Below are 22,754 nucleotides of genomic sequence, written 5' to 3' on the forward strand. Positions count from 1 at the left end.
CTGGTGGTGCAGTGGTTGAGAGTCCGCCTGCCGATGCAGGGGACATGGGTTCGTGCCCCAGTCCGGGAAGATCCCACATGCCGCGGAGCGGCTGGGCCAGTGAGCCATGGCCGCAGAGCCTGTGCTCTGCAACGGCAGAGGCCACAACGGTGGGAGGCCCGCGTACCGCAAAACAACAACAACAACAAAAAAAAACCCCTTATTTTTAGAATAAAGTTTATGACTATAATTTGCATCTATAAGAACACACCAAGTTATATGTAAGCTTTTCTTTGGGTTAACAGCCAAATTTGTATAAACCAAAAAAATAAGAAAACCTTTTGTTAACAAATTTATTTTGCTTTGGCTCCCTCAAGGCTCAAGAGGTCCAGAGTCTGATTCTGTTCATCTTTGAACTCCCACTGATACTTCTGTGAGGGAAGTGATTTGACCAAAAATGCAATGCAAAGAAGCTTGATTCAAAGTAAACAGTATAGTCACTTACTTCTCACCCTTTCTTAGAGATGAATCCTCCTGCCTTAATTCTGTTCCAGGGTCAAAGGAGCAGGGAAGATGTCATAAAGCAAGAACTGGATGCAGGAGACATGGGTTCTATCCCTGGCACTGCAGACTTACAGTGTGCACTTCCTCTCTGGGCCTCAGGTGTACCAGCTGTAGAAGGAGAAGACTGGAGAGAGCATCTATTACCTTGCTATTCAGGGTGTGAGCAGTGGAAGGCTTTGAAACCGAGGGCAGTCATCAGTTAGATTCCCTTAGACTGTAACGTGCTTAATAAATAATATCCTGTAAACTGCCTTCACTGACCAAGCTTACTTTGTTTTGCAAATTGCATACCCTCCAAACTTCATGTAGCTTGGACAATACATATCAAGACTCCTTTAACAGCCCCTTATAGAAAACACCTCTGAGAGTAATGTTTGCTTAAGTTGTTTTTAAGGAACATGGAGCTAGTCTTACCCAGTTCAAACCGGTTGAGACCACCAACCATTCAGCTGGGCCTGCACAAGTGTCTGATGGGCGGCTTTTTGACGTCAGAGGCCAAAAACTCCACCTCAGATCATGCTACTGCCACCATTTGCTAAGCATGTGTCCCATGAAGAAGCATGTAACTCAGATATGCTTGTGCAGATCACTGATTACCTCGCCTTTTTCCTGCCTCCAATCACCTTCCCCTGGACCTTCGACCACCCTATACTCTCTACCCACAAATATCCCAAGCCTCTTGCCTTTGAGGAGGCAGAACCTGAGACCTATTCTCCTGTCTCCTTGCTTGGCTGCCTTGTGAATAAACTTTTTCTCTGCTGTAAACCTCAGCGTCTCAGCGCTGGTCGGGCAAACAAAACTAGTTCAGTAACAGCTTTGCCAGGAGCTGGTGAGCCATGTAGAAGCTCAGGTCCTGCTCCAGACCTACAGACTCAGAATCTGCCTTTTAACCCCTTGTACACATGCACATTAACGTTTAAGAAGCACAGTCTAGGGCTCCCCTGGTGGCGCAGTGGTTGAGAGTCCGCCTGCTGATGCAGGGGACGCGGGTTCGTTCCCTGGTCCGGGAGGATCCCACATGCAGCGGAGCGGCTGGGCCAGTGAGCCATGGCCACTGAGCCTGCATGTCCGGAGGCTGTGCTCCGCAATGGGAGAGACCACGGCAGTGAGAGGCCCGCATACCACACACAAAAAAAGAATCACAGTCTAAAGCTTCTTCCAGCTCTCAGTTGAGTCACCTTCAGATCACCTGATGTGAGCGCCCTCTACTGGCTTTAGGAAACATTTTCTTTAGGAAACACTTCTGTTCATTTCCCTCTGCTGGTTCTTTAAGGTTTTCAAATGGGACTTGAAGCTCCTAAATAGGGCCATAAGGACTACTAGAGCATATGTATGGGGCTTGAGTCTCCTCTGCAGTTTTGGGAAGCTGATGAATGTCTACTGCCCGAGCAGAGGGGCCCATGCCCTCTCTAGCTCAGATGGCTCTCTGATTCCCAATTACCGAGTAGTCTACCTTCCTGATGTCTCACCCTTGCCACTTCTGCTTTAGCAAAAAGCAGGGAGTGGAGGAAGAGCATCTGAGTGGGCCAGGTGATGGTGGGTCCCTGGCTTAATCACTAGCTATCTCTGAGACCTTCAGAAAATGACTTGCTTGTTCGCCCAGTTTCTTCTGCTGCCAGTTGACTAGTAAGGCATGGAAATGAGAAGAGGAGGACCTCTCAGGACTCTTACGAAAGGTCAGAGATGATAACATATGTGAAAGCTTTTTTTTTTTTTTTTTTTTTTTTTTTTGCGGTACGCGGGCCTCTCACTGTTGTGGCCTCTCCCGTTGCGGAGCACAGGCTCCGGACGCGCAGGCTCAGCGGCCATGGCTCACGGGCCCAGCCGCTCCGCGGCACGTGGGATCTTCCCGGACTGGGGCACGAACCCGTGTCCCCTGCATCGGCAGGCAGACTCTCAATCACTGCGCCACCAGGGAAGCCCTGTGAAAGCTCTTTGAAACCCTGAAACATTTCACAAACGTGAAGGTGTATGTGTCCCTGAAGCCGCTAGTGTAACCAGCTGCTCTGGTGCAGACCTGGCCAACTCCAGCCCCGCCTCAGCCTGATACCAACCAGGGTTCTTAGCCTTCCCCAATCGATAGAAATTGACTAGAGGCAAGACAAGAAACTCAGGTAAGGCTTTACTGGGGACCCTGCTGCAGCCGAGGGGAGTGAGAACAAACAACAGTTTCCCTTGATTGCTTGCTCCCTGAGGGGGTCGAGCTTATTCCTTACATGGGGTGAGGGTAGGGGTGTGTCCAGAGGTCAAGCCGAAGGCGTGGCTTAGGTGGTTTGCCCACCCCTTAGGTGGTGTTGGGTGCAGGGGTCATGCTTGGTACCCTGCTTTTGTTCCCCACATTCAGTTTTTGCTCTGGGCTCTTCAAAATTGGCAGTTGGGTTTTTTTGGTCTCTTTGTATCTTTTGTCCAGAATTTGCCCCAAGTTATCACGCAGTTATTTTTAGTTCCATACAGTTTCTTTGTATTTTGTTGCTTGAGAGGTGTGTCCAGGTGCAAGCACTGCAGAACTGCAGCACTGCAGCAAAGGACCCCAGGTCCCAGCCTGTCTCAAGCCCAGCTCTGCTGTTGTGTGGTCTAATGCTCTAAATTCTCATTATTTGTCTAGATCAGGGATTCTCAGCCTTGGCACTGGTGTTTGGGCCCCTTAGTTCTTTGTTGTAAAGGGCTGTCCTGTGCATTGAAGAATGTTGAGCAGCATCCATGACCTTGACCCACTAGATGCCAGCAGCATCTCCCCCAAACACACACAGTCATGACAATCAAAAATGCCTCCAGGGCTTCCCTGGTGGCACAGTGGTTGAGAGTCCGCCTGCGGATGCAGGGGACGCAGGTTCGTGCCCTGGCCTGGGAAGATCCCACATGCCGCGGAGCGGCTGGGCCTATGAGCCATGGCCGCTGAGCCTGCGCGTCCGGAGCCTGTGCTCCCCAACAGGAGAGGCCCGTGTACCACAAAAAAAAAAAAAAAAAAAAATGCCTCCAGACACTGCCAAATGTCCCAGGGTGGCGGTGGGAAACGTCACCCCCGATGGATAACTCCTCTAGGTTCAGTTTCCTCAGTCTTTCTAGTCAATGCAAAATATTGTGCAGGGGTTTCTATATTTAAGTTTCTGGGCTACCCAAAGGGAAAGATACAGACACTGTTTCCATTCCCAGAGCACTAGAAGAGAGGAAGCAGGTAGGGCAGATGGGAGGAAGGACAAATATAAGGGAATAGTGGCAAACAAGAGACAATCTAGTCAAGCAAGGGTTTATCGTCTAGTGTTTTGTAGCACTTTTATAATTTAGAGATCACTTGCCTCAGTTCCCAATGACAGGTTGGGCGGCATTCTCGTTACTGACTGAGGAAACCAATGCCCAGAGAGGTTGTCATTTGCTTAACATGCCTGGTCCATGAGGGCTGTAAGTGTAGAGACAGTGTACATAGTGAGACATGACTTCACTGAGGGATGAGCCTTGAGCTGGATCGTGGAAGGTGGAAATGTTTGGAAACAGGAGGTGGGGAGTGGGATGCTCCAACATCATTGATTTTCAACCTCCACACACACGATGGATAATATTCACCATAAAGACATATCCAAGAGGCATGCCAGATTTGGATGTAATCCCCACCTCCTATCTTTCCCCCAAGAAGGCAAAGAAAGCACTTCAATAATTTGTAATTATCAGAATTCTTACCAACCACTCAGGGTGTGTGTGTGTGTGTGTGTGTGTGTGTGTGTGTTTGCACACATGCTTACTCAGGTATGTGTGTGCACATATTTAATCACTCGGGGTATGTGTGTGCCTACACACGCACGTGTTTTGGGGGGATGCTGTGGAATAGGTAAGAAAAAGCAGGTTATTCTCAAATTCCACCCTCTGTCTCTAGTTCCACCTGTTACCTCCTGCTCGAGGAAGCACAGCAGAATATGTGAAGTAGTTAGTCATCCTCAACCTTGTGACAACTCACACCTGATCATACCTTGCTGGGGTCGCAACATCCGGGCTGAATCTCCTGTTCTATGTGGAGCAGATAGTAGAATCCATGCAGAGGCGGTGGTTGAAACAGTACTTCTATGTGCACAACTCTAGGGGGAACCAACGGTTCACGTCCTATTTTATGAAAACAGGGGTTCCCGAAGTTATTCGACACAGCAGCAAAGGTTATAGGAACTGTTGCAGACAATGTCTATTAGGGCATGGGTCCACATCCCAGGCCTTAAAGGCAGGTGGAGGCATTAACATTTAATAGCACACTGGTTACAAGGGTGGGCTCTTCAGTCAGGCGAACTGGGCTTGAGTCCCACTTCTGCTTCTATGTGCCCTTAAACAATTTAACATCTCAATCTTTCAGCTTCCTCATCTCTAAAATGAGTGGTAGTGAGAACTGACTGAAAACGTGCACTGAAGTGTAGAGGGCTTAAGGTAGCGCCCGACTCATGGCAAAAACAAACACCTATAGTTATACTGATAAATTAACATTCCGACTGTACAAAGTCAGTGTCGTGCTTTTAATTACCTTTCCAAATAAAGAACACATTGAACTGTGCCTAAAAGGCCAACAATATCTATTTTTTACTTAAGTATAATTGACACACAATGTTAGTTTCAGGTGTACATCAGTGAGCGAATGTCTTTGTACATTACAAAATGGTCATCACAAGTGTAGTTACCATGTCACCATACAAAGCTAATTCAATATTATTGACTATCTTCCCCATGGTTAACCTTACAACTGTTCCACTCAGTTTCAAATGATGGTGCACCGTGCACTTTGACAACTATTGTTTGTGGGCCTGTTCTGTGGCAGGCACTGTGCTGGGTTCTGTATCTTACTTCGTTTGATCGGCAAAGGCCTCAGGCTCCAGGCAGTGTGGCAGACAGCCTGAACTGCGAAGCTCTGATTTAGATGCCACCTTTCTTGGCAGAATTGGTGAATCATTTCTGCTCTGAACCTTCGCTTCATTCACCTCTAAAATCCAGAGGCTAAGGGAATATGAAAAATGAGAACCTGGCAGGTGCAGCTTGGGATGGGAAGGAGTTAGCACTTTTAAGTGCAGTGGGAAGGCAACTTGTACTCTGCAGAGTTTGAAGCAAGGCTGTTTATGTGATCAGAAGTATGTTATAAAATGATCTCTTGGCTTCTCTCAGGAGAGCATTCCGTAAGAAGGCTGTGTAAAGCTCTCAGTACTGAAAATACTCCTAAATCTTGTATCCCCAGCCCATACCTACTCTCTAAGCCACTGTTCATTTGTCACATCCTCTTGGTGTCAAAAAGGCATATCTGACTTAATATGAGCAAAGCAGATTTTGACTATTCACACAGCCCCCATATCAGAAAATAGTGTCACTGACTACCCACTGGCTCAAATTAAAAATTGATGTGCCATCCTTGTGTCTCCATTTCCTTCACTACCCACATACAATCCATCACCAACTGCTGCTAGCTCTCCAAATGAGGAGGGTCTCCATTACTTCCACTCTAGTGTAAGCCACACCATCCTCTGCTCTGGACCTCCACAGACCTCCTAACTGGACTTTTGACTCCCAATCCATTGGCCACACGTGACCTTTAAAAATCTAATTATGTCCCTCTTAACACAAAGTGTAAAATTCTTCATCATCTTCCCTTTGCTTTTTGCTGTAAATTTCTTTCCTACAAGGTCCTGCCTGATGGGCTCCTATCTCTCCTCCATTTACCCTTTACTCACCAAGCCCAGTCACACTGATATTTCTTTTCCTTAAACACATTTAGCTCCTTCCAGTCTTGGGGCCTTTGTTTTGCTGCGCCCTCTGCTGGGAATACCTGCCCCCACCAGCTCTTAGTACAGTGGCAACTTCTCATTATGTGGTTCAAAGAAAAGACTGCTGTGGCTGACACGGCCTGCCCCTTCTACTTTCTTCAATGCACTTATCATAATAATCTTGTTGTAGCAGGTAGAATCTAAGGTGGGGCCCATGATCCCCAACTGTGGTATGCATTCCCTTGTGTGAGCCCTCCTCTTCGTGTGAGTGGGACCTGACTGCTGCTAGCCCACAGAATGTGGTGAGAGTGATGGGATGTATGTGCTTATGCATACATGATTATGTGTTATAAGAATGTGACGTCCATCTTGCTAAGAGACATTCTCCCTTGGTGGTTTTGAAGAAGCAAGCTGTCAGGCTGTGAGCTGCCATATGACAGGGACTGAGGGCCTCAGCCCCAAAGCCTACAAAGAAACGGGTGTTGCCAATGACCATGTGAGCTTGGATGTGGATCCTTCCGCCGGCGAGCCTCAAAGGAGAAGCAATGTGGCAGCGCTGCTGTTGTAGTCTTGCAAAGGACTCAGCTAAGGCAGGCCTGTACTCCTAACACACCGAAAACGTAGGAGGACAAAAGTGCTCTTTGTAAACCGTTACGCAACAATAGATAACTAGTACACTTGTTAGCTGACTCCTGCATTGCAAAGTAAACTTCAGGAGGCCAGGGCCCTCTTCATTCTTCTTTTCTGAAGCCTCAGAACCCAGCAGGGTATTTAGCTTAGACAGCTAATAGCAGACACTTGCAGGTCAGAAAGAAGCATTCAGTAAATAGTAACTGTTAATATTAATACCCCCATGTATTGGCAGGAAAAGGCAGTTCTTGTTCTCTAATAGAGTTGAAGGCCCCTTTAGTGACAGGTGTGGCTGACTGTCATGGGATACAGAAAAGTTTGAGTACCAAATTAAGGCCTTTATGCCCTCCTGAATCGAAGAGCAAGTATTTGCTTCTGTCTGCCTGGCATACATTTCCTTTCCTTGCAATACTCCTCTGGGATCGGATCGTCCTCCCAGCTCTACATACTCTAGCACTCCCACCTATGCAGAACCAGTGGGGCTGACCCACCCCCTCCCCTGGTTCCAGAATGCACACATGTCCCAGCCCTGACCTGTCAGCATATTCCATCCCCCCTGGCCACAGTGTTTGGTTTGAGGTTGCTCACATGACCCAAGTCTGTCTAATCGGAGCCAAAAATCTAAATGTACTACTGGAAAAGAACAGCTTCCTTGTCCAGTAGGGAGTGCTAACTATAAGGCTGATGTAAAATTAGAGCTGCTGGGACCTCCACATGGGGAGGGCCTGCCTAAAACTCAGCTCACACTGAGAAAAGCAGCGCTGAGAGATGGAGGGAGAGAGATGCCTAATGACACCACTTGAGCCCTGGATCCAGCAGTGCCTAAAGACCTACCTTTTGGCTTTTTAGTTCAGTGAAACGAATCCATCCCCCTCTGCCCCCACTTTTTAAATCCATTTTGAGTTGAGTGTCCATCACTAGCAACTAAAAAAGCCTTATTACCCAGGATCTGCCACGAAATTGACACAGAAGGAAAAAATGGGTTTGATGTCTAGAAAGGGGGTATTTTGAAATAGAGTGAAGAAAAAAAGCTCATCTAAATAAATATTTTTAATAAACTACCACAGGAAATAAACCACTGAAGTAGATATCCCATAGGATTTAAAAAATTTTTGTAGTCTTTTATCATTTTCATGGGAGTTTTTGAAGAAATTGCTTAACAAGCCAAGTCCTTAAAACAATAAAAAAGTATCAAGTGCAAATATTTTAAAGAGTAACATCACTTAACAATACTCAACAGTGGAAACCGTACCTTTAGACTTAGAAAAAAATGCTCTTGGCCGTAAGGTTAAGTTTGGACTCTATTATCTAACTTTGTCTGAGAGGCTATTATTCCCAAATGTTGTTTGTCTTTCTGACAAAAGGCTAATAAGGCAGAGAGCTTGTTCTGTTTTGGATTCTTCCCCCCACCTCTTTTTTCAAATGAGTGAAGAAATAAGCAGCTCTCATTTAAAAAAAAAAAGGAAGAAAGAAAAAGGAAAAACAACCTGTGGCTGTCCCAAATTGGGGCCTCGGATACAAGATCTGAGCCTTTGGGGTCAAGTCACTGGCCTGTAGAGGCTCAGAACCCTGCCAAGGTCAGGTGTGCATCTCTGGGGAGGAGGAGGTGAGAGGCGCGAGGAGCTGCCACGCCACCGAGATTCTCTGCTGATTATCCATGTGAGGGCCGGTCAGCTGATGGAACTGACCAAGAGCAACAAGATCCCCAGAACTGTCCACTGCAGGACCCTACAAATAAGTGAAAAAGCTAGAGGACACCTCCAGGAAGAGATTGACTACCCAGTCCCTTCTGAGTCATAATCCCAAGGGGCAAGGATGATCCAACAGCTTCCCAGAGGTGCTTGAAAAAAAGCTTTGGTTCCATTCAGCTGGTCATTCCTGGTAGAGCCCATTTAAGTGTGTAGACTTCACGGCCAGCTAACAGTCGCCACTGGAGTTGTGTTGTGTCCAAAGTCTGTTTGGCAACAAGAGGAAATGATCAGCTCTAAGGCCTCTTTAAAGAGCAATGCTGAGAGTATACATGGCGGAATGAATGACGTCCTTTGTTGGTTTAGTTTGGGTTTGTGGTTGCTTCTTGCAACCACACCAGATTTTGGGCTACACTGACTTTACAGATGAGGAAACTGGGGGCCCGAGAGGTTAAAATGCCTGAATTAGGGGCAGGGGTTACGATCCTTTTTCCCATTCTAATTTGGATACTGCATTTTCTCCAAATTCTTGTTTGCGTCCTCATGACAATCCAGCGAGAGAGGCAGAGCAAGGAGTAGCCCTATGTTACCAATGAAAGAAAACTGAGAACGGAGATGTTGAACAGCTTGTTCAAGATCACACAGGTAAAAAACGGCATAGCTGGGATGCAAAGTCTAATTAATTGACCATTTCTTTACATCTTTAACAGAAGGGAGATGGAGCAGGGAGAGAAATAGGTCTGTCTTTTTTCATCCCAGTGATGGTAGGTTTCAGAGCTAAGTGAGAGAGGAGGTAGCACTATTGATATTAACTTAACTGGCTCTATGGATTCTCTTTGAATTTCAAGCAGCCTTGCTAATAACACTTATACCCCAAGCGGGGGAGCTATGGCACACACCAGAGCTTGGCTGACCAACACACATTCCCGAGGCCCTTCTCCTTGTGGGTTTATACTCCGTTTCCCAGCCTCCCTTCCAGCTTACGGTGGCTACCTGCCAAAATTCCAGCCAATGAGGTTGGTTGGGATAAGAAGGGGGTAGGTTCTGGGAAAGATTTCATTTACTTGACAAAAAAGGTCAGACTCAATTGGTGAGTGAGGACTCATTTTTTTTTCCTCTCTTCATCCTGCCTTGAATGAAGTTGGTGTAGCCAGCAGCAGCTTTCTTGTGGCCATGAGGTGACAAGTCAGTGTGGTAAGGATGGCAACACAGAACGGCAGAAGGTGCCTGGTACCTGGATGACACTAGAGAGGCTGTGCCAGGACTGGGCTATCTCCAGCTTTCTGTTATGCAATAAAAATAAATCCCGGGCTTCCCTGGTGGCGCAGTGGTTGAGAGTCTGCCTGCCGATGCAGGGGACGTGGGTTCGTGCCCCGGTCCGGGAGGATCCCACGTGCCGCGGAGCGGCTGGGCCCGTGAGCCATGGCCGCTGAGCCTGCACCTCTGGAGCCTGTGCTCCACAACGGGAGAGGCCACAACAGTGAGAGCTCGCATAACGCAAAAACATAAATAAATAAATAAATAAAACAAACAAACAAATAAATAAATCCCTATTTGTTTAAGCTAGTATCTACTTAGGTTTTTCATTACTTGCCACCAAAGCATTCCTACCTGATAATTTTAAAAAAAGAGAGAAAGAAACCTTACCTCTTTTTAAGTAGAGATGTGAAGAGGCTAGGGCACCTCCTATCTTGGGAGACTGAGTATGATGTGACCAGGGTTAGGGTGTTACTTGTGAAAATCTCCCCAAATAGTAAAGATTAAATTATTGCACTGACATGTATTTACCTGGGAGAAAACCAGTAGTTGACGAGGCTGGAGACTACCATGTAGGACACTATGATTGTCCCTGACATGATGAGTGACATGAAGCCCAAGCCACAGAGGACACAAAGCAGTGAGAGGCTGCCCACAGAGATGACCAGTCCTAGAGGAAAGCATGTCAAAAGAATCATTCATCTAAAACAGACTGAAAACACCAGACCCTGCACCACTGTGTTTAAAACAACAGTTAACTCAGATGTTTTAAGTGAGGAGGTTTTCCACAAAAATCCAGACTTCTGGTATCGCTTAAAAAGGAGGCAATCTCAATACCCAAGTGAGCATCACTGCATGGCAACAACTGCTGGCCTTCCAGTCTCCTCCAGGCCCCACTGTTCCCAACTGTATTATTCTTGGACCGCTTTGCTCACTTCTGTTACCTGTCTTGCCCATGGGTGTTTGAATTTGAAACTCCCTCATTCTCAAGGTCAGGGATGGGCTCCCAATGGAATCCTCTAGAAGGAATTAGCCAAGACAGTAATGGGGGTGGTAAATCACGACCAGTGTTTCAAACTGCCTACCAAATACTATAATTTACACTTACCTACAACCTATGGAAATAAAGGCTATGCAGGATAAATAAAGTAAAATCTAAACATAACTTTTGATTACATCCTTTACAACCCAGCCTGGCAACTATCACACAGTAACCATAGGTCTGAATGGTCATTTTACCCACCATTAAATAAGTTTTTAATGGGAATATTAATGAATTACCATCTAATAAGTGCAGAGAAAATACATTTTTATAACATGGGGTCTATGGGAGAAAAATAATAAAAGGTACCATGGAAAGAGGATGGATTTTCATAGTTGACACGCCTGAGTTTGATCCTAGTTAAGTCATTTATGGTGAGACTTTGGGCCGCTTGGAGCTTTAGTTTAACTCATCTGTAAAAAGAATATAGTAATAACTACCTCTAAGTGTTGACGTGACAATTAAGAGACTATCATATATGTGACTCACTGTGGCAGTTTTTGTCTGCCCAGCACACTTTCTCTTGCCTTCCTCATAACAAAATTCCTCTTTCCAATGCAGAACTAATAACATGGCAAATGTTGCATGGCAGACATCCTTTCCCTTGCCTCACGAGTTGTCAAATAGCCCACCCAGTACTCCACAGTGACAGTTTCAGGGATGGACTCTGGAAAGGAAGGAAAGTAGAGAATGTAAACAGACGTGCTGCCTTTTCATAAAGATTTACAAAATCTTAGATCAGTATTTTTCAGAGGATGGCTAACCACCACCGGTATCAGAATCAGAATCAGATGCATTAGGGAATCTTGTTGAAAATTTGCATTTCTGGACCCCACTCCAGACCTACTAAATAACAATCTCTGGATGACACATGAAAGTCCACATGTTCAAAAAGCAAGTAAGATTTATGCAGACTCAAGTTGCAAAACCACTGCTCTAAAGTGGAACAGCTTTGCACATGCTGTTCCTCCTATCTAGAAAGCCCTTCCTTGTCTACTCTGGGACAAAGTTGTTATACATCTTTAAAGTGCTCTCTCCTGTAAAACTTTGTATGATACCACAAAAAGGTAGTGGCTCTCTTATTTCTTTCTAAATTTACCTTTGTTTTAATATTGATTCATCTTTCGCCCATCTATCCATCAATATTTACTGAACCACCACTCTGCCATACTGTATTTGGCTCATCCACCTACTGTGCCTGCCTTCTTCTTCAAGTGTAAACTGCCTTGTCCACAATCCCTTTGGTAGGGAAGCAACCCTGGGTGCTCTTAGCTCTGGGAAGCCACAGAATGAGCCAGAGGTGATCACCTGAGCAGATGGCAACCATCTCTTTGTGGACTGTGATCTGATTTGAAAAGGCAAACTGAGCCAATCAGATTTACTTTCTTAGTAATTTTAACTTAGCAACTCAGGGAGAAGCTGACAATTGGCAGTGGGACTTCAGGAGGAAAGGTGGAGAAGGGGGAACCTCAGTACATAGCAAGGCACCTGGCATGCAACAGGTGCTCAATAACTATCTGTGGAGTGAATGGCTTCTCTGTTTAATGACAATAGTTAGCATTCATGGAGAAGCTACTCTGTGCCAAGGATTGTGCTAAGTACTTTATGCAACTGTAAGTTTCAATCCTCACAACCCTCTGAGATAGTATTATTATACCCCTATTTTACATATGAGGAATTTGAGGCTCAGAGAGGGTAAATAATGTGTCCAAAATCACACCGGGGGAGGTGGGATTCTAATAGACTCCAGAGCCCATGTTTTAACTACTCTGACAACCTGCCTTGGTCGATGTGATTTTGACAAGAACAGGAACCTTTGACAAGAGTGGCAGATGCCCAATAAATACTGTCATCCCAAGTGAGTCATTTTCCAAGGGGGAGAGTAACTGAGTAGGATACCTTCTAGTAATATGACTCCCACAAATGCAGCCAGGGAGGCAAGCACCACAAGGAGCAGGAAGCAGCCAACAGGAACGGCCGACACAGCAGCAAACACCAGCAAGGTGAGGGTCAGAAAAGGATGCCTGTCCAGGTACTCGCCCACTGGAGACTTCATAAAGGCAATCACCTGTGGGCAAAGGAGACGAGCAGGACTGAATGCCATGTCTGAACCCCAGGTTGATGAATTCACCCAAGCTATAGGAAGTATAAGCCAAGGTCATAAAGTTGGAAGGCCCATAGCTAAGAAGTCAACAATAATAATCCTCCCAAGACATGAGCTGCCCCAGCAACAACTTAAGGCAGCTGTGGACAGGGGCAAGTTTGAGGGCTCCACACAACCTCAAGTCTTGTGAAAGGAGGAAAGACCCAGGCATGGCTCTGCTGCTTCACACACACCCTCTCAGAAGGCATCCTCAGCATATGTGTGCTCTGATGTAATATACGTACAATTGGCTGCTTACTTCACAGCTGAGGCCACTGAGGCACAGAGAGGTTAAGTCCTAGCTACTTGGCATCACCTGGGAGCTTGTTAGAAATGCAATATCTTGGGCCCTGACCCAGACCTGCCAAATCAGATTCTGTTTTTTAATGAGATCACCAGGTGATTTGTACACACATTAAAGTTTGAGAAACGGTGGGACAAAATGACTCACCTAGAGTCACACGGCTTCCAAGTGGCAAAATCTAGGCATTCAAAGCTAAATCTCTTCACTTCAGATGTCAGATGTTTGCAATGGCTGCCACTTCATTAGGAGAAAATGTTTTTATGTCATCAACCTGGATACCACAGTCAGGCCACAGCCTGATGACTACTGCAAGCTTATGCTGCGTTAATAAGTAGCTTATCTTCCTCCACCAGGCAAAAGGGTTCTGGAGCTGGCTCAGTGAGGGGTTGGGGGGGCTGCTTTAATACAGAGCTGGCCCTAGGCATCCTCACAAGGATGGGCTTCCCCCTCTTCTTAGGGTCCACGCCATCTCTCTCCTCAGTGCTGGCATGCTAGTTCCCGTTCCCTTGAAAGCTTCCATCATTCCAGAACTTTTCCCCATCAAAACTGGTCCTTCCTGTGTCTCATTCCTTAGGGCCATGTAGGCCAGCAGGTGAACTGAAGATATAATTTAAGCTTCAGTGATGGTGGGTGCCACTAACCAAAACGCACGTTCTCCTAGAAAGAGTTGTTCACCCAAGTGATTCAAATGGAGGAAACTGTGGGCAAGCTGGAAGGCAGGAGGATTTTGGAGCTCAAGTTGATGGTGACAAAGCACAGGACTCACTCTGCTTAACTAGAAAAGGCTGTTCCACAAAGCCACCGTTCTCAGTCCTGGGGCTTCAGCATTGACAAACTTCACTTCCGGGCCCAAAATGGCATAACGCCTACGGGCTACACTGCCTCCAGCTACTCCTTTCTGACAAAAGCTATCTAAGACTTGGCTGTTCAGCTTCTCTCGCCAGAGGTGACTGTGCCAGGAACCACCTCTGAGCTGGAAATACCCAGCTTGGATACCCTAGGATCAGAACCCAGTGAGATCTTCCCGTTAGGGCGGCTGAAGGTGAGAGAGAGGCATAGGGGCCGCGGGAGTGGGGCTGGATGGTCCTTCGAGCTGTCTCAGGTCTTGACTGCTTTCTAGCTCTAGTCTATGTGTATCCTTAGTAAACCTCCAGGGGTCATCTGACAGACTGAACTGCTCTCTCTGATCCTTAAAATCAAGAGACCCAGTAACCACAGTGGCAGGGGAGCAGATGAGGCTGGAACACCAGAATGCCAGGCTTATGACTTTATACCTAGACTGTCCAGCACAGAAGCCACATGTGGCCACTGAGCACTTGAAATGTGGCTAGCCTGACCGATGAATTGGATGTTTAATCTAATTTAAATTTAAAAACTGATGTTTGATTCAGTCATTGAAAAAATTTTAATTACATTTCAAATAAGGTGGGTATGTTTCAAATAAGTTTTTCAATGATCAATTTTATGAAATCTGAATAGAGACCAAGTATTTCCAATGGAAAATCAGCATGTGAATTGAGATGTGCACTGAGTGTATTAAAAAAAGAATGTAAAATATCTCATCAATGATTTTTTAATATTGATTACATGTTCAAATTATATTGTTTTGGATATACTGGGTTATATAAAATATATTATTAAAGTTAATTTTACATGTTTCTTTTTATGTTTTTTAATATGGCTACTAGAAAACTTAAAACTATATATGTGGTTCACATAATATTTCTGTTGAAAAGCGCTCACTCAAATTTTACCTAGAAAAAAAACAAGAAGCGAACTGTTGGCATTTGAGCAGGACTGTGATGCAATCAAAGGAATAATTTAAAAAAGATGAACCTGGTGGTCCTGTGCAAGAGGCAGTGAGGAAGATTTGCAGGGAAGCCAGCAAGAGATAATCATGGCCAAAACTAGGCTGATGGCAGGGAGGGAAGAGGAGGAGGAGATGCAGTATGAAAGTGGAATGACAAAAGAAAATTCAACAGGACCAGGAGACAGTTTGGCATGGGGATCCAAGAGGAGAAAAGCAGGAAGGAACTACTTGTAGTCCTTAAGAAATCTAATTTTTTCTTAGCCTCTTCTAAATCTGGGCCCTACAAGGAAAAAATAGAAAGTTATTCAGATATGCAGAGAGACCAATTTAAGATGCAGACAATTAAGCCCAGCAATTGTCTTCCCCTAGGGAGGATGGCCCTGCTCAGACCAGTCTGTCTCAGAAGAGGAAGATATGATTCAGTTATGCCTAATAATAATACAGAACATTCATTAAACACTCAAGTGCCAAGCACTATTTTAAGAGCTTTCAATAAACCTCCTTATTTTTTTCTCTCTACAATGCTATGAGGTAGATAACAAGGCAAAATTTAACATTATTTAAATCCGGGAATTAGACCATAGCAATTAACTTTTTATTCTCCCAGGCAACAGAGGGTGACACAATGGAAGGATGGAAAGTGGGAGAGCTTATTATTCAGCAACATTTTCCATCGCCCTCCTGGAAGCAGACACAGGTTATCCAACCTAGATTTTACAGGCATGGTGCGGTGCTAAATAACCCAGGAATGCCAGGCTGGGACAGACTGGCACCATTATGTTCCAGACTCTGTGCTAAGGCCTTCTCAAACGACATCTGAGATCATCCTCACAACAAAGCTATGAGCCTGGCATTGCTTAATTTAGAGAAGATGAGATGGAGAGTCAATGAGCCCAAGCAACTTGCCCAAGGTCAAACACAGGTGATTTATTTTAAAATGCACACATGAGTATGGGAGGTTCCAAAATAGGGACAACATGGCCAGTGTTTAAGGACATGAAGGCTCCATCTGGAACTATTCAGAAGAGAGGCTAATTCCCTGGTGTTAGAATGCAAAAGATCATCAGTATCCACTGTCTTTGCTACCAGAGGGGTGGAGGGCAGAGGAGTCAGCATTATTTAAAACCACTGGTAATGACAAGTCCAAGGTGCTGCGTGACAATTTCTCCCAGATTTTGGTCCTTGTGATTCAGGATTAGAATACAGGTGCCAAGGAGGTAATTCAAAAACATCCTTTGTGGAAGGAAAGGGCCAGCATGAGAGCAAAACTATTTTGTCCTAGGTAATCCACACAAGGAGATACCATTGGGAAGGCACCTGCCCAGCCCATGCTCCATCTCTCTTACCTCCTCTGTGAAAACTGCCCCCTCTCACAGCAGGGGTAGGCCCCTGAAGCCATGTTTATACCAGTGAAATGGAAAGCCCCAGCCCAACTGCCACCTCCCTGGCCATAGGTGACTTGGTCAAGCAGAGTCTTGCTCCTAGGAATCAAGCACTCCCAAGACCAGGTCCCATAGAGGATTTCAGCTGGGAGCTGGAGGAGACAAGGGGAGTTGAAGGTACCATCCTGGGCGATCATGTCTGCCCATGTGAATGGAAGAGCAAAGGAAGCCAGGCTGCAAAGAGAGGAGAATGAAGCTGATATACAAGGAAGAGTTACGATGAGGAACAATATATCTCAAGAGAGGGCACTGAGGGCTTCCCTGGTGGAGCAGTGGTTGAGAGTCCGCCTGCTGATGCAGGGGACACGGGTTCGTGCCCCTGTCCGGGAGGATCCCACATGCCGCGGAGCGGCTGGGCCCGTGAGCCACGGCCGCTGGACCTGCATGTCCGGAGCCTGTGCTCCGCAACGGGAGAGGCCACAACAGTGAGAGGCCCGTGTACCGCAAAAAAAAAAAAAAAGAAAAAAAGAGAGGGCACTGAGAGTTATCTCTGACCCCAGTGACCTGCCAGACCCTGGTTCTAACCCCTCCTGAGGCTCCGCCCTGTTTACTTCCTGCCTTGGCTTCTACGATAGCCTTACATTTCCCCAAAGCCCTGGCAGATCTCACTGTTTGTTTGTTTAAGCTATTTGGAACAGGTTTCTGACTCTGTCAGTCTAAAAGTAAGACAATTAAGACTTGACATTCCAGAGGTTTCCTGGAAGAGATGATGGAGTTGTTTCACAAACACTCCATCTGGAAGCCATCTATTCTTATCTGGAACTCAAAGGGTTTATTAACTCTGAGAAAAGATTATAAATTACTTGGGGGAAAGAAATCATCTAAATATCACAGAAGCAAGGGGATGACTATGTAAATTATGGTATGTCAATCTAAGGGAAGGTTCTACCACCAAGAAAAGCAATTGTTCAGAAGACCTATGCTTTAATATGGAAAAATACCAATATACAATATCAAGCAAAAATAAAAATACAGAACTACATCTGCCACAATTAAAACCACTAGATCTAAAAATTACATACTAAAGCGTCCTAATAATAATAACAACAGTAATGATAATACCACCACTGGATTTGTTAGTGATGGGTTTACAGGTGACTTCCTTTCCTTTACTGACAATATTACTCTATTGAGTAAACACAATTAATATAATTAATTCAATTAATATAATTTAAAAATTTAAAAGAAACGACCTCAGGACTACCTGAAGAACATCAGGGCTTAGCCAACTGATGATCTGTCCCATCATTCTGGGAGTCAACTGCCCTGGAAGTTATCTGGTCCAAATCTATTCCAATGACCATGGCTGAGGATCTAAGGTGAAAAAATGAAGAAATGTCAAGAAGTCAGAGTTCACATGTTTTGAAATGCCTACCTTAGAAGGTAGACACGAATATTAACTAAGTTAAGATATGCCAAGTGCGTAGCACAGTGCTTTGCATATAATGAGTGCTCAACGAAGGTTAATTAATGTACAGTCAGTCCCTATTATTTGCAGATTCCATATTTGTGAATTTGCCTACCCACTAAAATTGATCTGTAACCCCAGAATCAACACTTTGAGTTGCTTTCATGGACGTGCACACGGCAGTGAAAAACGTGAGCCACCTGACACACATGTTCCCAGCTGAGGCCAAACTAGGCAACACTGTGCCTTCTTGTTTCAGCTCTTTATACAACTGTCCCTTTCATGGTTTATTTAGTGCCATCTTTTTCTGCATTTTTATGTTTTCTGTTGATGATTTTGACATTTAAAATGTGTAGCAGTACTGTCTAGTGTTCCTAAGTATAAGAAGGCTGTGACGTGCCTTATAGAGAAAATACCGTACGTGTATTAGATAAACTTCATTCAGGCAGGAGTTATAGCTGCCTGTATAGTACAGGCTGTTGGCCTGGAGTTCAATGTTAATGAATCAATAATATCTACAGAATAAAGGTGACTTTAAGACACACAAAACAGGTTATGGTTTGATTGGTTGATGAAAATGTTGCCACCAGAAGTTTGCCAGAACCTAATCCTGTACTACCCGTTTGAGCAATTGTTCAGTATGTGCTAATTCAGTGTTTGAGGTGACTCAACAGAACAGAACTAACACAAATTATATAACGAGAATCAACTGAACATGTAGATGAGTATGAGGACCTTTCTCACGGAGCTAACTTTTAGTAACAAGAGTCTCAGCCTGCTGGCTAGAAAGCTGCTTGTCCAACCTAAAAATATCTTGCTAAATCCACAAAGAGTGCCAGAGGCATTTGGGGATGAGTTCAGAAAAGATCTCTATAGAGTATATTGCCCTAGACTGCAAAGGTCTGGCTCCTCAAATAGATACTAGTGGTGTCCAATACGAAAAACAGATCACCAACCAGTTCACTTTCTTACATATACATATGTATTTTATGGGTATATTGCATAGAAAAAAAGTCTAGAAGAACATACAACAAAATGTTAATAATATTATCTCTGAGAGCTGTTATTTTTTTCCCTGAAAAAATGCTGAAAGGCACATAGAAGAAAGCAATAAAGATAAAAATTCAAGAAAGCAGAATATACTACCTCAAGTCCCATTGGCATTGAATGGCTATTGAGCACTTGTAAAATGGCTAGTTCAAATGGAAATGTGCTGTTAAGTGTAAAATACAGACTGGATTTCAAAGACTTAGTACAAAAAAGAATGTAAAACATCTCAATAATTTTTTCATTAATATTTTTTATAATGATTACATGTTGAAATATGTTTTATATAGGTTCAATAAAATACACTATTGAAATTAATTTCACCTGCTTCTTTTTACTTTTTAAATGCGGCTACTAGATAATTTTAAATTACTTCTGTGGCTTATGTCGTATTTCTATTGAACACTGGATTTCTAGTGGAACACTGGGCTCAAAGTAGACGTTAGCCTCTCATTTTCAGGGTAACAGGTCAAAATTAACAGCAAAATAAAAAAAAAGGATGTTATCTGTGGCACAGACTAAGAGTTGCCTCTATTTCCAGCTAAAGAATTCATTTGCTACAAGGGCTGATCATAAGACTAAATTTTGGTCTATGAGATGCAACTGGAAGCTTTGTGTGTGTATGACTTCCAGGAAGTCTCCTTAAATTGGAGGTGGTATGCAAGTCTTTCTCTCCCCACATCTTATTGCCTAGAATATGGATACAATGGCTGATACTCTAGCAGTCATCTTGGACAGTGAGTTTGAAGGTCACAACTCAGACATGACAAGGTGGTGAGTTAGAGAGATTCCTGACCTACCTCCAAATTTCTTCTACTTGAGAGAGAAATAACTTTCCATGGTGTTTAAGCTAGTATTATTTTGGGATCTTCCATTATATGCTCTGATTGGAAACTGACCTTTGAGTTACTCTGGACAGACGCTATCAGCAAAGACACCCTCCTCTGCAGCTCCTGCAAGTCCTTTGAAGTACTCGGGGGCTCTTCTTTCACCATCCTGAAACCCACTTCAGGTCTCTTTAGGGATGAATTCTACCAGTAAGCTCTTCAGTGCAGGGCACAGTCAAATCTCTCATGTCACCTTGTCTCTTGCTGTCACTGGAGGAAATGAAAAGTATCTTAAACCATTAGTGGTCTTCACCCAACTGACCCAACAAGAGATTCTACTATCCTCACACACTGATGGTGGGCATGCAGATGGAGGGTAACTTGGCAATATCTATCAAAATTTCAAACTGCACATACCTTGATCCAACAATTTACTTTCCAGGAACTTGAAGGAAATAATCAGTTATATCAAAACATGCCAAAAGGATGTGCAGTGTACCCCTGTTCCTAATACATAATAAGTAGTAAAACAGTGGAAAGAAGCTAACTGTCTACTAATAGGAAATAGGTTAAATAATGATAAATTCATAGAATGGAGTATTGTATAGCCATTAAAATGATATTGATATTTATTTAGTGAAATAAAAATACATCTATGATGTGAAAAAATTATAGAATACTATATATTGTTACATATTTTATGCATATATCCATAATATAAAATACATATATGTAGTTATGTATTCTATGTATATATCCATAGTAAAATAAAAGATCTAGATGGACATATAACAAAATGTTAATGGTATTGTCTCTGAGAGCTTATGTTTTTTTAGCCTGACAAAATTGTGAAAAGAATGTGGAAGAAAGTAAGAAAGCTGAATACACTATTTCAAGTCCTATTGTCTTTTTTCTTTTTTGGCCAGAAAACCTTTTTCAAACAAGTGGCAGTGGCCAATACACTAAACAGGTTGGCTCCCAATTACATTGTGCCATAAATTATTCTCTATTTACTTGTAAGTCTCAGCTCCATAACAAGAGAGGCACCTGAGGGACAGACTTTGCCACAATTATACCCTGTGACTCAACAGCCTGGAATATCCAGGACTGTCCCAATCTCACATAATTATTTATTTTTAATAAAAGCTTTTTGTTAAGTTAGATATCTATCTTTTAAACCCTTTTTTATTTTCATATAAACTAATATATTGTTATTTTATATTTTCCAGAACAACACTGTAGGGCTGGACACAGATATCTTTTCCATTTCTCCCTTACAACTGATCTCCTGACCTATAGCACAAATGCCTAAAAGATTGTCACAGTGGACAAAATTAACTGAGAGAGGCTCACATTTATTTACCACACTGAACGTCCCCCATGCTAATTATGTGAGATAGGAAGAGGTATCTCCTAATATCTATAGGGTCTAGCACCAAATTAAAGCACACTTTAATCTCCCCAGCTAGAGATTCTCTGCTACAATCCCTTTTGTGAAACAGGAATCCCCTGAACAGGGCAGGACTAAACTCCCATTCCCATACTGTCTCTGAAGCTACAGCTGGCACAGATTTGAACTTGCGATGTTCCCAGCACTCAATTCCCCTAATCTCCAATCTGCAAGGGTCAGAAACAAGCCCAGCTCCCCTACTGGTCTCCCAGGGCCTTGGAAACCCAAGCGCCAGCCGGGCACCCAAGCGCACTGAGAGGTCTCGGGAGGAGGGAAGACGGCAACCCCTTAACCCGACGCAGCGCACAGTTTCCCGCCTTCTGCCTTCTCCGCGCCTTCCGGGCTGAGCCAGGAGAACACGAGCCAACCCGCCCTTCCCCTTCCACGCCCCCCCCCACTCCAAAAGCCCCCGGCTCTTCCACTACTGCCCATCCCGGGACAAAAGGAAACCCTGAGCATTCCAGCCGGGCGGGGGAGGGGTCGCATCTCTGGCTTGAGGCCGGGAACCGCCGGGCGCTCGGGCCTATCCAGACCTCCCCCTCCCCATCTGGTTCCAGTCTCTCAGCCTTCCTAGACGCGAGAGGGGACAGGCGGCCAGTTTCTTGGGATCCAAGGAGAGGGGAAAAGGGGGGTGATGCAGGTACAGAGGGGGCTCTGCGCCTGAGGGGGCGCCGAGGCTGAGAAATGGGAGCTCGGGGACGGGGAGTCGAATACCACCTGTGGTACTTGGAATTCCCCTCTCTGCCGTGAGGGGGGAGGGGCCCTCCATAGAAAAGAGGAACCCGGGAGGGAGGAGGGCACCCATTTTCATTAATCCTAAAGAGGGAGTTCGGAGTCTTCCCAACCAGGTTTCCCAAGAAGGGGAAGGGTCCGGGGTGGGATGGGGATAACAACCCTTTTACCAAATGTAGTAGTAGGTGTAAGGGTGTGTGTGTGTGTATGGGGGTCTCGCAGGGGCTCGGAGGGATGAGAGTCCCCTTATTACCAAACGTCGTGCTGAAGGCTTCGGGCGTGGGACACCGACTATCCTCTCAACCGACCCCCGCCCTCCTCCAAAATTTGTCCCGCCCGGCGAGGAGGGTGTCTAGCCAGCTGGGTCCCCTGCGCCCAAGCTGCCAGCTCTCACCTGGTCCCGGCGGCCGCACTGCAGGCCGCGCTGCGTGTGCGGGCAGCTGGAGGAGACACGCCCAAGCGGCGGCTCTGAAGCGGGAGCCTGCGCTCTCACTCCACCCCCGCCAGCAGTATTCCTCCGCCGCGCGGCCCCGCGCCGTCCCTCCTCTCCCCTTCTCTCCCCTCCCCTCCCCTCCCCTCCGCTTGGCTCTCCCCGCCTGCAGCTCTTGCAGAGGACGCTGTCTCCCTCAGCTTTTTGGAGCCTCCCGGACAAGCCACGAGTGAGGAGCACGTGAGGAAACTTGAGGCTCAGAGAGAGTTGCCCTTCCT

General features: G+C 45.1%; 1 protein-coding gene across 5 annotated transcripts; it reads right to left on the reverse strand.

Annotated features, from left to right (window-relative positions):
* Window positions 1-594: 594 nt before the first annotated feature.
* LDAF1 (lipid droplet assembly factor 1) lies at window positions 595-22,551 on the reverse strand. 5 transcript variants are annotated; one of them, XR_014296121.1, is made up of 6 exons: window positions 22,300-22,551; window positions 19,937-20,134; window positions 12,783-12,951; window positions 10,373-10,511; window positions 4,505-4,635; window positions 595-651 (listed from the first exon to the last, which is right to left on the reverse strand). XR_014296121.1 is itself a non-coding variant. In XM_082645633.1 (5 exons), the coding sequence occupies exons 2-5, from the start codon at window positions 20,030-20,032 to the stop codon at window positions 8,814-8,816; spliced, it is 441 nt and encodes a 146-aa protein (XP_082501759.1). In that variant the 5' UTR covers window positions 20,033-20,134; window positions 22,300-22,551; the 3' UTR covers window positions 8,351-8,813. The 5 variants fall into 5 exon arrangements, 1 of the variants encoding a protein (XP_082501759.1); XR_014296123.1 differs by lacking the exons at window positions 595-651; window positions 4,505-4,635 and adding exons at window positions 11,193-11,296; window positions 11,373-11,550 and having other exon boundaries at window positions 10,399-10,511; XM_082645633.1 differs by lacking the exons at window positions 595-651; window positions 4,505-4,635 and adding an exon at window positions 8,351-8,850.
* Between the last annotated feature and the right edge of the window lie 203 nt (window positions 22,552-22,754).

The sequence above is a fragment of the Mesoplodon mirus genome (genome assembly GCF_964341445.2).
Source record: "Mesoplodon mirus genome assembly, chromosome: 15".
Classification (NCBI taxonomy): Eukaryota; Metazoa; Chordata; class Mammalia; order Artiodactyla; family Ziphiidae; genus Mesoplodon; species Mesoplodon mirus.

Coding starts and splice junctions, on each gene's coding strand:
- LDAF1 (XM_082645633.1), bottom strand. CDS start 20,032: ATGGTGAAAGAAGAGCCCCCGAGTACTTCAAAGGACTTGCAGGAGCTG. Junction 12,952..19,936: donor CTGTCCAGAGTAACTCAAAG/GTCAGTTTCCAA, acceptor CTTTGCCCACAG/GTGATTGCCTTTATGAAGTC. Junction 10,512..12,782: donor GGGAGTCATATTACTAGAAG/GTATCCTACTCA, acceptor GCTTTCCTCTAG/GACTGGTCATCTCTGTGGGC.